This window comes from Anoplopoma fimbria, chromosome 19 (assembly GCF_027596085.1).
Source record: "Anoplopoma fimbria isolate UVic2021 breed Golden Eagle Sablefish chromosome 19, Afim_UVic_2022, whole genome shotgun sequence".
Lineage (NCBI taxonomy): Eukaryota > Metazoa > Chordata > Actinopteri > Perciformes > Anoplopomatidae > Anoplopoma > Anoplopoma fimbria.
In genome coordinates, this window is record NC_072467.1 from 14,056,276 (window position 1) to 14,072,501 (window position 16,226).

At 43.2% G+C, this 16,226-nt stretch overlaps 1 protein-coding gene across 1 annotated transcript in view; it reads left to right on the forward strand.

Moving 5' to 3' along the window:
* LOC129108670 (cytosolic carboxypeptidase 4) overlaps positions 1–16,226 on the forward strand; it is a 132,592-nt gene that overhangs the window by 77,471 nt on the left and 38,895 nt on the right. The window contains exons 19-21 of the mRNA XM_054620550.1: positions 11,179–11,266; positions 11,739–11,871; positions 13,735–13,888. Coding sequence (XP_054476525.1) covers positions 11,179–11,266; positions 11,739–11,871; positions 13,735–13,888 — 375 coding nt within the window. The remainder of the gene's footprint in view (positions 1–11,178; positions 11,267–11,738; positions 11,872–13,734; positions 13,889–16,226) is intronic.

A 16,226-nucleotide genomic window follows, 5' to 3' on the forward strand; every position in this document is an offset into this window, starting at 1 on the left:
AACAGTATTAACCGGTGAATGTCAGCCGGATGTGTCCACGGTTGCTGGTAGTAACATGTTGGCATAGATAATAAGCACAGATGAGTATGTAATTAAAATTGATTAAAGTAAGATTGAAGGCTTTTATGAGGACGCAGCTGCCACCCTTCAGTGCAACCACGGCGCATTTGGCTCGGTCACCAGTTAGCGGACACTTGTTACATGTTCTGTATGTGATGCCGAACAAAGATGTTTACCTGTAGGTCATTAGCTTTTCCAATTTTGCACAACTAACGTTATATTTCACGTAATTTGTTCTGTGGGACCACAGCCGCCCCTAGTCTTAGGCCTCCAACGTCGTTAGCTAACATTAGCAAGCACTGTTAACATAGCTGATGTTTCTTGTTTCACCATGTTATGCTAGGCAGCTGGAAACTGCACGTTCTTCCTGAACTCCTGGATTTTGTTTGTTGTCAAGTAATTTTACATGAAAAGTAACGGTAAAAGTGGAAAATTGTACTCTTTTTTTAGACAGTGTTTTATTCAAATGTGCGTGTATTGTAGGGGGACGCCATCACCGTATAGACTCTTGTTTACACCCGGTATTTACCAGGATTAGTGTACACTTTCAATTTCAAATATGACTGGTAATGTACATGTGATTTAAAATTTTGCTAATATTGGAAACATGCTTAACATCAGTGTTCCTACTGGCAATGTCTGAAATAAGTACAGACTGCCAGAGCTTTTTGAAAAAAGTTTAATGTGAGAATCCAACAGTATCGCAGACTATCCCAACTGCATCACCACCTGGCCGCAAACCGCCCCAGTGCGTGCTCACACCTCAGTGAAGCTGGCAGAACTATATCACGGGCAACAAAGTAGAGATGCAATCCTGAGGTCACCAAACTTGATATTCTCCACTCCTCAGCTACGCCCAGAGATTCTGTTACGAACAGAATTCGCGTTGAGGAAAAGTCTTGTTAAGTTCAACACTCTTGAATGACTTCCAATAATGCAAACGCATTACCCAACAATTACCAGAACCATCAGCATCTCATGTTTATCTCATTTTAGCCAGGTGCCTTGCCACTTTGAGGCCTCGCAACCACCTTAAGGACCTCCGCAAGGGCATGTCAGTTGCAAGCAGTTCCTTAAAGTGCTTGTTTTTCATTCTGATTACATCCCCTGTTGTTGAGGTCAGCAGCTCTCCTCTTACCTGCTAAAAAATCCTTGAAAACACCATGTGATTCACAAGTTTGGTTCCAGGGTCTGTGTTGTGTGTGAATGCTATTGATCATCATCCAACTCCACCTTTTTCCCCACCAGAGGTTTCAGTTCATGTAGCAACAAACAAGCCATAGCCAGGAGTCAGTCTGCCAAGTCCCAGGTATTTTATTCAGCCACCTGACTTTGAAGGCGTACATGTAGTTGCAAAGGTCCATATGTCATGAATTGCCCAACAAAATCTCAGTCCCAACTCGTCAAATATGGCATCTTGGATAATGGTCCTAAGAGTCAATCTTTGGGGCTCTACATACCCCTCTATCATCACTTTACGACGTACGCTCGTTAAATGTATAGTGTCTTTTCACAATAAACATACGTCTTCTCAGGAAATTTATGTTAAGGCTGATGATAAACACATAGGCATTGACGTCAAGATGACATCAACCAAGTTCTTTTCCTAAGCCTGATGTGAAAAAATTGTCAATGATGACTTCACAATTTAAAAGGAACAGAGGTCTCCTGTTGCATCACATACAGACCTTAAAGGGTGCCTCTTGTGTTGGGTATCAGAGGGGAAGGGCACTGACAAAGCAGCAGTATTTTTAGCAGTTGGGGGTGAACATGAGTTGGAATTCTCTCGTGCATCCATGAACGTTTGGTGCATTCTACACGCCCAATGTATCATGCACAGGACCATGTACATATGCAGAAGGGTGACGTGTCCACAGCTGTCCATGGCCCTTAAAACTGTGCGGGTGGTTGTTCAAAGCAATAACACTCACATGCACCCTGCACACCCAGACCTTGCTTCAGAGTGGCCTTTGTTTCTCTGCAGGGACAGTGTGTATTTTTAAAGCTGATTCATTGGTGTTCTTGAATGGAGATGGAACTGTGTCTGCATACACCTTAAGGGTAGCAGGAGAATATGGATATGGATTATCAGAAACCAATTTGGATTTGCATTACAGGGGGAGCTGGGGAGTGGAATCTTCACTGTGCTCCTCACTTATTTATTGCATCCTTCCGAATAAAGACAAAAGATTCACAAGGAGGGCGCATGGGAAAGTTGAAGTGGAGTCAAAGATAGATAGATGGGAGTTAGATTAAAAAGTCTCCCTACTTCTATTCATCATATCTCAGTGAAATGTGAACACAAAGATGTGAAACACATCCCAATCGAGAGGATATCATTAGCTCTGATGTCCATTGCAAACAAATATTTTCTTCAGTATACAAGTGATCCATTGATAGTTAAGAGGGCTGCTAATAGCTAACTCAGCATACTTTTAAAGACTATATGACTTAATATAACCAAACAAGGCTAAAAATTACAATAGCACTGATGAGCTTTCGCAAAGGCCAATATATTTTTTGAACTGATGTTTTTGTCATGGATACTTTCACACACAATATAAATATTACTTGGAGAAAAAGCAACTACATTTTTTGTAAGATTGATCCCTCGTACCAAGAATAAAGTAATGTACACTTTAGTACTTACAAGTATTATTTATAGAGCAACAACATGTAGGCTCCACAATCCAAACAAGGAGGGCATACTTTATTTCTCCTTTCAATCTTGACAAAGGGAGCGCAGACCAGAGCAATTCCTTCCGTTCTTACCTTTAAAAATCAAAGCCCTTGTTACATACACTGCGTAACTGTTTACAAGAGGGCTCTGAAATTCACTCAGAGCATTTCACAAAATGGCAACTCAAAAAAGTAACTTACAGTATCTAAGGCTATACAATTTAGCTTACACAGATTGCCAGACGCATCTGGGTCAATAGGATCCTGGTAGTTGGTCCTCGGCCTGCACAAATCTATTCAAACCTTTTATTTAAAAAGCATTGCATTTGTTATAAATGCGCATCGCTGCCTGTATGAGCACTTTTGATATGAAATATGCGCAGGCGAGTATTACGAATTGAAGTGTCATTTATTGATAATGCCCCTGGTGTGTGAAGGCCTTTAAACTTAATGTGCAGGTGCATTGTGCAACATTATTCTTAATTTCTTCATGTCCAATATTCTCTCGCTGAATGGTGTGGTGAATATATACTTGATATATATCCTCTTTGAGCTGACATGAAAACAGACTCCCCATTAAGTATAGCCATGTTGCTGTAATGCCCCCTTCATCTCTCTATCAGTGGGATTTTCTTATTTATATGGCCTTTTGCACCCTGACCCTGTATCAGAGTTCAGTCTCTGTCTAACACACACACACACACACACACACACACACACACACACACACACACACACACACACACACACACACACACACAAACACACAGTGTGGGGCTAATAGAGCCGACCCCTGGCCGTGTTCTCTCTTATTTTCTCCCACCCTGAAGACAGCTCTACAGGCTCAGCAGTGGGTCCCCCCCATAAAGGCCATCCACTACAGCTGAATACACACCCAGATAAAAAGGCATTGCAAAGCACACTCAGTACCTTCAGCAGCAATCTCATTTCTTGCACGCACGCTTACTACACACTGATTCATACAATGCCCTTTGTACCGGAAAATAGCTCTTTTTAACTTCCACCGGGGAAATCGGTTTCATCTCAGGAATGAGCCAATGAGTAGAAAGAAAGAGCGGCTCTTCCAAAATAGTCCGTATCTCATTGTACAGAAAATGGCTTTTCTTCTGAAAGATTGCAATGTGCTGACAGGCTACAAATCCATCCAACTATCTATTTTTAACCCCTGGAGATTTTATGCTTCTTTTTTTTTTTTGATTCAACAAGAAACGGTGTGTCTTGAACTTTTGTAGCCCCGGGGCTAAAAATCCCGGGCTGAAAAAGATTATTGTTACTGAGGGAGAGAGTATGGGGTCCTAGCTACAAGGTCACCATTCTTCATGGAGTCCTTGTCAGGAAACATGACAACTAGCATAATTAACATATAGGGCTATGGGTCCTGCTCCACATCTCCTATATTGAAGTTCTGCCTTCAGAGATCCATAAAGGAAAGTCTATCACTTTTAACAGCCTCAGTAGCAGGATTGAGAGACCTGCTAAAGAAAAGGAATGGGCACAAAAGTTAATGCTGCTTCAACTGAGGGTCGTTCTGTTGCTGAAATAAAGAAGAAATATCTCCGTATGAAAAATGTCTCGCTACAGCAGAGCCATCTATGACAGCAAAGGGAGGAGGGCAAATAATTTAAGATGTTCATATTGATATTTTAGTGTTATACAAAAGCCTCAATAGCCATTTTAAATCTTTAGTCTGTGTGAATACATTTCGAAATTTATTAGCCCATAATTTCAGAATAATTGCAGAATAATGTGAACGTAATTATAAAGTGTAACTTTTAAAATGTTTTCAAACTCAAAATTGCTTCAGATTAATGAAATATACAATCCATTAGTGGAAAATCTAGGCTTGGATAACAGCAGATTGATTGCATGTGACTCCTACAACAGGTGGAACACTCAGTAACTGTGTTTGTACCACAGAGAAAATCCAAAATACTAAAAAATTGATGATTAAAGTTCTCTGAAATCACCCGTACAAGTCACTTAAGAACAAATCTGTTCTAATCAAGCCTTTTTTCTTCATTTGATTAATTTATCTTATTTCCCCCACTCGTCGTAGCTTGAGCCCTCAAGCTCTTGCTATCACTCATCTTTATCTATTATTAATTACACGTAATAAAACAAAAACACAACACATTTTTTGGATGATATGAGTTCACATTGTCCAGTTAAGAAATGTTTTAGTTGACACATGTACTGACCCCCTGCAGTGATGAAATACGTACTTGTGTAACAATCAGTTATTGGTGGACCTGAACACAGACAGTGTAGAGTAAATGAAGATTTACTGTACGGACGGAGGGCGATGAGGATTGTGAGAGGTTGAGGAGGAGCAGCGGGTACAGAGGGTTGATGGAAGGGCTGAGCTCAGCTGAATGGGCCAGGCTGATGAGAGTGAGAGTGTGGCTGGTGCAATAGCTAGGGGTTATGTTAGCAAGCTGGTGAGGCAGGCAGGGGAGTCAGAGGGTAATGTTGCTGGAGACATAAGGAAAACATGGAATGTTCAGGTAAATGAAACAGCACGAAGAAAAAACTGAGTGCTCATGAACAACAAACTACCACGTTGGTTGCATCAAAGATCTGGCGAAGAGTCAGCGAAGAACTGTGGTTGATATACTCATGGACATGTTATAAGAGAAAGGACCTCTGGGCTCAAACATGCAACAGCCCCACCACCTCTACCTTTATAGTCATATTAGCCTGTTTTTGCTGTTTTTTATTAGGTTTTGTGTCTCTTTGGTGTTTTTTTTGTTTCACTGTGTGGTCATTTTCTGTCTCTTTGTCATTGTTACGCATCTACATGGTTTTGTGTCTTATTGTGTTGGTTTTCTCTCTCTTTGTGGTTGTTTTGTGTGTTTTTGTGGTCATTTTAAGTCCCTTTGTAGTTATTTTGTGTCTCTTTGTGGTATTGTGTCTCTTTTTGGTCATTTAGTGTCTCTTTCCTGTCATTTTCTGTCTCATTTCTGTCATGATGTTAGTAACCGTGCTGTTTGAGTTTTTGTTTTTCCAGCAACATGTGCTTTTTGTTTACACTTTGATCATGTGGTGTTGTCATGTGTTTTTGACCTGCCCTGTTTGGATTCTGTGTTTTGGATACCTTTGCCTTGGACTCTGTTCTGACTTTTGGATTTTTTGACCTCTGCCTGCCTATTTGACTTTGAGACTGTTTTTGCCCTTTGGATTGTTGCTTGAGAACTTTAATAAACCTACTCTGAACCAAGAGCTGTGTGGCTGCTAGTGGGTCCTTTGCTACTGAATCCGTAACAGTACGATCTGGCCAACATGGACCCAGAGGAACCAGCTCAGTTTCAGACAGTACTCGAGCAACATGGAGTCGTGCTGGGGAGACAACAAGAGCTACTGGAGGAGATTGGAGGAACGGTAGGGGCCATGTCAGCTGGTTTCACAGACCTCGCAGCCCAGGTACAACAACTTCAGCTGTCTCAAACCCCACCGCCACCACCTCCTCAGCAGCCTGTTCCACCACGGCCCACTCTGCCTGTCTCAGAGCCCCATCTGCCCCCCCCAGAACACTATTCAGGGGAACCCGGAACCTGTCGTTCGTTCTTGTCTCAATGTGACCTGATCTTTCAGTTACAACCATCTGCTTTCCCTACAGATCAAGCAAGGGTGGCTTACATCATCACCCAGCTGTCTGGGCGGGCGAGAGAGTGGGGCACAGCAGTCTGGGATGCCAGAGCGACATTCTGTAACTCTTTCACCACATTCTCAGAGGAGATGAGGAAAGTTTTTGACCGTTCCAAACATGGCAGAGAGGCAGCACGGGAGATGCTGCATATTCGGCAAGGTAATCGCTCTGTGTCTGACTATGCCATAGAGTTTCGGACTCTTGCTGCCTCTAGTGGATGGAATACGGAGGCCCTTTTTGATGTGTTTTTCAATGGCCTCTCTGAGAACCTAAAGGATGAGTTAATTGCCCAAGAGTCTCCCATCAACTTTGATGCCCTCGCGGACCTGGCTATCCGTGTGGACTCCCGGTTGCAGCTGCGCCGCAAGTGGAGAGCTTCCAGTGGCCCGGTTAGAGCACCCAGTGAGGGGACAACTCCTCAACCTGCCTTGCCTGCTCTGCCTTCCACTGCACGTCTAACCCCGGATCCTGAGCCTATGCAGATTAACCGCTATCACATCTCTGCTGCTGAGAAACAGCGATGACGCAGCTCCAACTGCTGTTTGTACTGTGGTGAGACTGGTCACTACGTTTCCTCCTGCCCAGTAAAAAGGCGAAGCTCATCAGTAGGACGAGGAGTACTGGTGAGCGCTGCCTCTTTCAAGTCCTCCTCGGTCCTTCTCCCAGCCTCTTTAGAGTGGCGAGGTCAGCAACAACAGCTCACTGTCCTCATTGACTCTGGGGCTGATGAGGACTTTATTGACGCTTCCCTAGCTGCTCAATGGCAACTGCCTCTCCTTCCTTTACACTCTCCCCTTGTGGCCAACGCCCTCAATGGTAAGAAGCTGGCTGATGTTACCCATGTTTCTGCTCCTGTGTCCCTGCTTGTTTCTGGCAATCATCATGAATCGATCCAGCTCCACATCATTGAGTCTCCTCATGCTCCTGTAGTCCTCGGTCGTCCCTGGCTGAGGAAACATAATCCTCACCTTGACTGGGTTAACAACAAGATTCTGGGCTGGAGCCCATCCTGCCTATCTCTCTGCCTCCGCCGAGCCTACATTCCAATTCCCCCAGTAGGGGACCCCCCAGGAGAATTCTCTGACCTGTCTGCTGTCCCTCCTGTCTATATGGACCTGAAGACCGTTTTTAGTAAGTCCCGAGCCACTGCTTTGCCACCTCACCGCCCGTATGACTGTGGCATTGACCTCCTACCTGGCACGACGCCACCTAGGGGCCGACTCTACTCCCTTGCCCGACCCGAGACGGAGGCCATGGAGAAGTATATTCGGGATTCGTTGGCTGCTGGCATAATTCGTCCCTCGTCCTCTCCTGCAGGGGCAGGATTCTTTTTTGTGGGCAAGAAAGACGGCTCTCTTCGCCCTTGCATTGATTATCGAGGTCTCAATGACATCACAGTCAAGGATAGATACCCTCTTCCCCTCATGTCCTCCGCGTTCGAGCTTCTCCACGGATCCTCCATCTTCTCCAAACTGGACCTCCGAAACGCTTACCACCTCGTTCGGATCAGAGAGGGAGATGAATGGAAGACGGCGTTTAATACTCCATTAACTCCCTCCCGTCTGCCTCCACAGGACTCTCCCCTTTTGAGTGCTGTCTCGGCTACCAGCCTCCCCTTTTTCCTGCCCAGGAGGTGGAGGTCGGCGTGCCATCTGCCCGGGCCTTCGTCCGCCGTTGCCATCAGACCTGGAGGAGGACACGGACAGCGCTGCTGCGTGCCTCAACCAGGATGAAGCGCCAAGCTGTCCGCCATCGCTCCAAGGCCCCCCCCTATCGCGTGGGTCAGCGTGTCTGGCTGTCAACCCGGGACATTCCACTCAAGGTGGAGTCCCGGAAACTGGCTCCCCGCTTCATCGGCCCTTTCCCCATTTTGTAAGTCATTGGCTCTGCTGCTGTCCGACTCAAGCTCCCCCCCACCCTCCGCCGCATCCACCCCACCTTCCACATGTCCAGGGTAAAGCCCTTCATCTGCAACCAGCTCTGCCCTGTTCCCAAGCCCCCTCCTCCACCACGGGTCATTGATGGCTCAGAGACTTTCACAGTTCATCAACTCCTTGACGTTCGTCGTCGGGTCGTGGCCTCCAGTTCTTAGTGGACTGGGAGGGTTATGGCCCCGAGGAGAGATGCTGGGTTCCATCTGGGTACATTTTGGACCGTACCCTTGTTAGAGACTTTCTAAAGACTCATCCCGTTCCCCCAGTTAAGACGCCAGGAGGCGTCCGTAAGAGGGGGGGTACTGTTAGTAACCGTGCTGTTTGAGTTTTTGTTTTTCCAGCAACATGTGCTTTTTGTTTACACTTTGATCATGTGGTGTTGTCATGTGTTTTCTGTTTTTGTTTTGAAAAGTCATGTGGCCCTGACTCCACCCTGTCTTTGTTTGTTTTCCCGCCATTTTGTGTGCACACCTGATTTCTGTTTGTGGTGATTGGTTTGTGGGTATTTAAGCCCGGTGTGCCTTGGAGTCTCTGCCAGATCGTGCCAGTTAATTCCTGAGCCTTTCCAGCGTTTCGTAAATCTTGTTTCGCTGTCTGCCTGTGATTTTTGACCTTTGCCTGATTTTTGACCTGCCCTGTTTGGATTCTGTGTTTTGGATAACTTTGCCTTGGACTCTGTTCTGACTTTTGGATTTTTTGACCTCTGCCTGCCTATTTGACTTTGAGACTGTTTTTGCCCTTTGGATTGTTGCTTGAGAACTTTAATAAACCTACTCTGAACCAAGAGCTGTGTGGCTGCTAGTGGGTCCTTTGCTACTGAATCCGTAACACATGACATGTCTGCTTTGTGTCTGTCTCTGTGGTCATTTTTTGAGTCTCTTTGTAGTTATTTTTAGTCCCTTTGTAGTTGCTTGTTGTCACTTTCTAGTAATTTTGTGTAGTTTTATGGTTTGTCATTTTGTGTTTATTTTGAGGCTCTGTAGTCGTCCCTTTTTTCACTTTGTCTGTCTCTTTAAGGTTGTTTTGCCCCTATTCATAGTAATTGTGAGTCCCTTTGCAGTTTGTTTTACATCTCTATGTAGTCAGTTTATGTTTCTCTGGGGTTATTTTGAGTCTTCTACTGGTTGGGATGTGTCTCTTTGAGGTACATTTTTTACGTGCAGGCATTTAAGATGTTCACATTCCATTGTAGGCCGGTCCTGCACACAGCTGTCACCTTTTATTCCATCCATCCATTCATCCATCTGTCTCTATATATATGCTGTTCTACATTCTGTTCAAAGGACTTCAATAAAGTTGTTTCATTAAGCACTAGTTTGGTGGATTTACAAGTTCAAACCCTTTATAATGTTCCTTTAATAATGTTATATTGGCTCATAACAACCAGTGTAGAATGTAGGGAAGGTTGAGAAAGTAAAGCTGGTGGTCCGTTAGTCACAGGGTTGGTAGTACAATCCCCGTTTTATACTTTCAACATGTTACCACTTAGAAAGATACGGAAATCTTCGAGATTGTAACTTTGAATGGTGTGCAACAAACATGCTGGAAACTGTTTAATGCATTCCAATGTTTAACATTTAAAGCTATAGGTAATATTTAACATTTAAAGCTACAGGTAATGTGTTTTAGAACCTTTAAGACATTATATCTGTCCTCTTCACATCATGACAGCAATCAATAAATCGAAGACTCTGAAAAAGAAAAGGAAAAAAAATGCCATCCCTGGCTTTTGCAGAACTGTAATGGAAGGAGAGCTGTCAGTGTTGCCAACTTGGCGATTTTCCTCGCTAGATTTAGCAACTTTTGGAGCTTGCGCTGCTTGCTACTTTAATTGGTAAAGAGTTGGAAACACTGGGCTGGGTTTTGCATTTTGATCGTTTTTCAAATCAAGCGTTTTTCCGACGTTGTCGACCCCAGCTTGAGTTGGCAACGTCTTGGTCCACAAAAATTTGTATCAACAAAAGTCTAGAGAGCTGTAAGGTGCCCTTACAAACCCTTGTTTGGAACTGTGTGGGATCAACATGTGGAAATCTTTACCTTTATGCCTGAGGAACATTTTTAATCAAGTTGCAATAATGTTTGTTGCTTTTATTTGAACTGTGTGGTGATTTTATCGTTTGTGTTTTGCGCTGTTTTGTATGTATTTTATGTTTAGTTGTGGCACTCTATAATATGAATACATTAATTAATTAACTTGTGTACAATCTTACATCAAAGAAGAATCTTTTTATATTATATAGCATACATTCTAATATTATAAAGACAGTTGCAACGCAGCGTTATTAACCATTAACACTAGTTTTACTGCTGTTACACCAAATTTGTACCATTTGGCTGTTTTGTGTTTCTTTGTAGTCATTTTGTGTCTCTATGTTATTGTTGTCGCTCTCTTTGTCATCTTTACGCTTCTCTATAGATTTGTGTCTCACTGTGGTGGTTTTCTCTCTCTCTCTCTCTCGCTGTTTCAACTCTCCTTTGAGCAATTTTATGTCTCTTTGTGATCATTTTGTGTCTCTTTGTTGTCACTTTGTGTCTCTATGTAATCTTTTGTTTTTATTAATTAATGAATCAATTTAAGTACAATATTACAACAAAGAAGAACATTTTAATATAATATAGCATACATATTAATATTATAGAGACAGTGACACTGCAGCGTTATAGGCCATTTACACTTGTTTTACTGCTGTTACACCATGTTTGTTCCATGTGGCTAACTGTCCATCTGTTTGTGTGTGTGTGTGTGTGTGTGTGTGTGTGTGTGTGTGTGTGTGTGTGTGTGTGTGTGTGTGTGTGTGTGTGTGTGTGTGTGTGTGTGTGTGTGTGTGTGCACTGCAGGAATGCAGCCTGTGCTTTACTCAGTAAGGGAAGCTCTGGAAGGTAGACCACACTGGGTCAGGACCGGGACTGAAATTTGTTATTACAGGTATGAATGAAATTCACAAAGCCAATGTGTGGTTTTTTTTCCTGAGCAGTAAAACCAAAATAGCATTATATTAAAGAAGATACTGGCATCAAATCACATAGATATATATGATTTTAAAGAAAGTAAAAAGTTCAGGACGGCAACTTGACCCCTTAGATAATATATATATAAAATGTATAATTGTGCCAGCGTGTTTCTGAAAGCCGCCTCTTCTTCAGAATACACACAAAGCCTTAATAACTGGGGTCATAACTTAGTCTTTAAACACATGATACAGCATGATTCACACCACAACTCCAACAAAAGAAAGCTCAATGATAAAGAACCGTTTGAATGCTAAATGGTGTCTGAAGAGCAACATAGTCCTGAAGTAGAGTTCAGATAGAGACCTCACAGACACTACTGGTGACAGATCTTTTATCTCCACATAACTTGACTTATTGTTTGTCATTCCCTCTATTTTCTCCTACAGAAACCACTTTTGTGCAGCTCGGGGCAGAAGGAGAACAACATTTTATACTCTGACCTTCACCATCACCTTCAAACACAATGAGGACGTCTGCTACCTGGCCTACCATTATCCCTACACATACTCTGCTCTGAAGGTACTGATCCATCCCACCATCCATCTATCTCTTTTTTTTCTCTTCTTTATACTTCTGGAGTTACTCGTCACATTACAGTTGAACATTTGAAATAAAAACCAATGATAATCCTATGAAGGACAACTGGTTTAATACAGCAGTGAGGTCTTTGGGAAACGAGGAAGTAGAACCAATTTCAACAAAACACAAGGGTTAAAAGTCTGTTAGTATGGTAAACAGTAATCACTCCTGTTGGTTGGGAGCCCCAAAACACGCATATATCATATATCACAAATGAAGCTTTCTTCAAAAAGTTGATCTGTAATTGCTTAAATAATTCATGTGTATATATCTCCTCCAGCTGAGTTCCACGCAACCATGCTGGTATGCAAATGTAATCATAATAATCAGTGTAGCGGTCACGGGACATTGATTATAATGCTCATTTCCTGCAACCAATATGGTAATTCTGATTATTGGTATTTCTTTCCAGCCTTACATGGTAATTTTGAAACGATGAGATGAATATAACAATTAATGTCATGAAGTGATAATAGGTCCTCCTTCATGGGGCTAGATGACCAAAAATAAGTTTCATATCAGCCTCATATCAGGCTCGCAGGAACACACAATACCACGTGGTTAACGTTGTGTTAAAATGATTGGTTAGGTTTAGCCAACAAAACTATTTGGTCAAGGTAATACATAATCATCATGCTTTGTGTTAAAATAATAAGTTAACAACATTAAGTAACAACTAGAACAACCTTACAAACGCAACTACCGTTAATAGCAACTGCCCTTAGTGGACTTTCTTACATAGTGTTACATAACAAGAGTAACAACGTTATGTAAAAGGGGTAACCTCAACTTTTACTTTTGGCTTTGCACAGGAAACAAACGGTGGTCTCCTGGGTGAAAGTCCTGTGTTTGTTTGTCCCGTCCACAACCTCTCCTACCTAGTACTTTCTCGCTCTTAATACGTTTTATTATATCGCTTAACATACAACATCAGTTTCTCTGCGTTTGCTCGTGTTAAACATCATTTGAAAGCAAAAACGTCCATTCCATTATCAATCCATTATCATTTCTGCTCATCTTGGGCCGGGTCCCGGGGCCTTACTTGGTATTCCAGACGTCCCTGTTCCCAGCAATGCTTTCCAGCACGTCCTGCGGACCCCGAGGCCATTCCAGGCTAGACAAGACATATAATCTCTCCAGGATGTTCTGGGTCGACCCCGGGACCTCTTACCAGTTGGACGTTCCTGTAAAACCGCCAAAGTGAACCGCCCAGGAGGCATCCTGATCAAACTCCTGAACCACCTTTTGACCCAAAGCAGTGGCTTTACTCCGTGCTCCCACTGGACGTCCACATTAAAAGAAGTAAATAAAATCAACCACATTCAAGCAATCTGTGGTTTGCAGAAATGTATAATGCCAAATGCTTTTTTTCATAGCGACTAGGCTGAGTTTACATTGACTTGGATAGCTCTGCATCTCACATGGACCCTCAAGATGGAGAAAGTTAGTTTGGTGAAGTGTTGACCCATCCCATCCCATTACTCAAGTCAAAATGTACTTGATTAATAGTTAAACCGAAAACAAAACACCCACAACATGTCCCAGGTTTGGGTCCAACTTGTTTCCAAGTTGTCTCTCCACTGCTGGCTTGGAAAGCCCCTCAAAAAATACCAGATATTTTAGTTATTTCAAGTGAACGATAAAAGCCCCAATCCCGCTTTAATTGCCACCAATTGATATTTAGTCAAAAAGAAATACGTTAAATAAGTTACTTCCTTATTATGTTGATAAATGCACTTTTAGTTAGTTTTCGAATAAACATGAGGCGACAATGAGATGTGAATTCACACTTGTGTCCGTCAGGCTCACCTGAAGGTGCTGCAGAAATTGGTGGACCCCGCCAAGGTGTTTTTCCAGCAGCAGGTTCTTTGTGGCACTTTGGCTGGAAACCCGTGTCCCGTGGTCACCATCACCGCCTGTCCTGCCAGCAGGGCCTGGAGAGACATACACCAACTCCGTGAGTACTGCTGTGTGTGTGTGTGTGTGTGTGTGTGTGTGTGTGTGTGTGTGTGTGTGTGTGTGTGTGTGTGTGTGTGTGTGTGTGTGTGTGTGTGTGTGTGTGTGTGGGTGTGTGTGTGGGGTGTGTGTGTGTGTGTGTGAGTGGTTGAAATGAGCTGGGATAAACGGTCAGAGTGCTGGAGGTCAAATAAACAGGGAGGCAAACGTTTGATAGTGAGTTGATTGTGTGGGCAGGCTATTATTGCAGTGTTTGTGTGTGTGTGTGTGTGTGTGTGTGTGTGTGTGTGTGTGTGTGTGTGTGTGTGTGTGTGTGTGTGTGTGTGTGTGTGTGTGTGCAGAGTGTACAATTGTGTGTGTGTGTGTGTGTGTGTGTGTGTGTGTGTGTGTGTGTGTGTGTGTGTGTGTGTGTGTGTGTGCAGAGTGTACAATTGTGTGTGTCTGTGTGTGTGTGTGAAACAGACAAAGGGAGACAAACAGCCAGCCATCCATCCATCCTGACAGAGACAGATATCCCACGCTTTGTTTGTTTCTCAGTGCTTAATTGAAAGCCAGTGATCCTTGGCAGTCAGAAATATGAAGAAATAATTTGTTTAGGAGAAAACCATATGAGATTCATCACAGCATATCCACATTAGCATAATATTATACCCAACCACTGTAGCTGCTATTACACACCGGGCATTTGTGCATAGCAATTACGCCATTTCAACTTGTCATTATTCCCCCAAATGCTCCGGCACAGTCAGCGTTTCAGGAAGTGAAAATGAACTGATTGATTTCACCATTGATGCATTTTAATATGAAACCATGTAGTTGGATTGGTTTACTGTGAAATACACTCACCGTCACTTCCAGCAAACCATGGCATACTGATACGGTTCATATCATATCTTACAAAAAGGAGTTTTTTGTGAGTTTTTCTACAAATGTGCAAGTGCACGACAGTTGGTTGGCTGACTTACATAACGTAACAAATACGTTAACATTAGGGTTAGAATAATTTAAGTAAGGAAGTACCGTTACTTAAAGCTATTACGACAAACTTAACTTTTTTGTTGTGTCTGGCGGTCCCTGTGGACAAAAGCGGTACTGTTTCCAAGCACCAGACTCCCTTTAGAAAACCACTTATTTTACTGCAATGGTGTCTGACAGTCTGCCCCGCTGAGTCCTGGTTCTGGTTCTCCCATGCCTCCCTTCCCTCAAGATGGAGCCAGCGAAACAGCCTGGGCCTCTGGCATATATGTGTCGGTGCTGCCATAGTCAGAGCTCTCCACCTCCCGCCAAAGATCTGACTACAGATCGAAGTCAGCAGCAAGCCGGATCTTAATCTGAGTCTGAGTTTCAGGTGAAAGTGCTTGATTTCATCTAATTCTGAACAGTATTTGACCTGGTGGCCATCACCGATGACAAGTATTAGGAATACCTATATAGAAATAGCCTTTAATCACTTTAGGTCATATAGACATCAGTACGACATTGAGAATGTTTCATAACCAGTTAAAAGTTCCTCGCAGTAATTTTAAGAACAGAAGTTGAGTGAAAATAAGTCTTCAACTCTTCATCCTACGTCTACTGTACTGGCACATGATTATTTGGTTACCAAACAAATTAATTGCGTGTGTTTTATACGATTATAGTGCATTACTTGCTGCTACAAATGGAGTATGATGACAGCCTGAGTAAACACAGGTGTTGCCAACAACTCAGATTGATTTCTTAAAGATTACATTCACTGAAAACATGGCCAAGGGAGTGTGTAGCAACCCCCAAGTTCACCCCGGTTCACATATCTGGTGACCCAGCTGTGTATTTCCGCCACTGGCTATTCACTTCCTTCCCCTCAGTGTTTGTCTCCCTCGTAGCCCAATTTGCACTCGGCATTGATTACGTTCAGGTCGCCGGATCCCATCCATGCCGAGAGCCATTGCGGCTGATCTCTAGCACACCCAAAAGGTTGCCGGTTGCCTCGAGGTGCAGCAGAGAGGTAATCTCCCGACGCGTGAGGGCAAGCTGGTGTTCACTTGTATCGAACAAGGCAATTAACCTCAAAACCCATTCACTCTGAGACCGCAGAGTAAGCATACAATCCTGAGGGGTTTTGTGCGTTGGTCTATGTTGGACAAACAACCCACACTTCAGTACAAACAAGTCCCGGAGCAACCGGCAATCAGTTCCAGTCTTCTTCCTGTGTATGCAAATGAGTATGGTAATCAGGTTTAATTACATCCAGCTGTATCGGTGGGTCTAGAGAGTGTCACTTTTTGGATGAAAAGCTCATAACTCCTCTCATTTCAGATAAAACTGTTTGAATGTGAAGTTGATTTGAGTTCATAAAC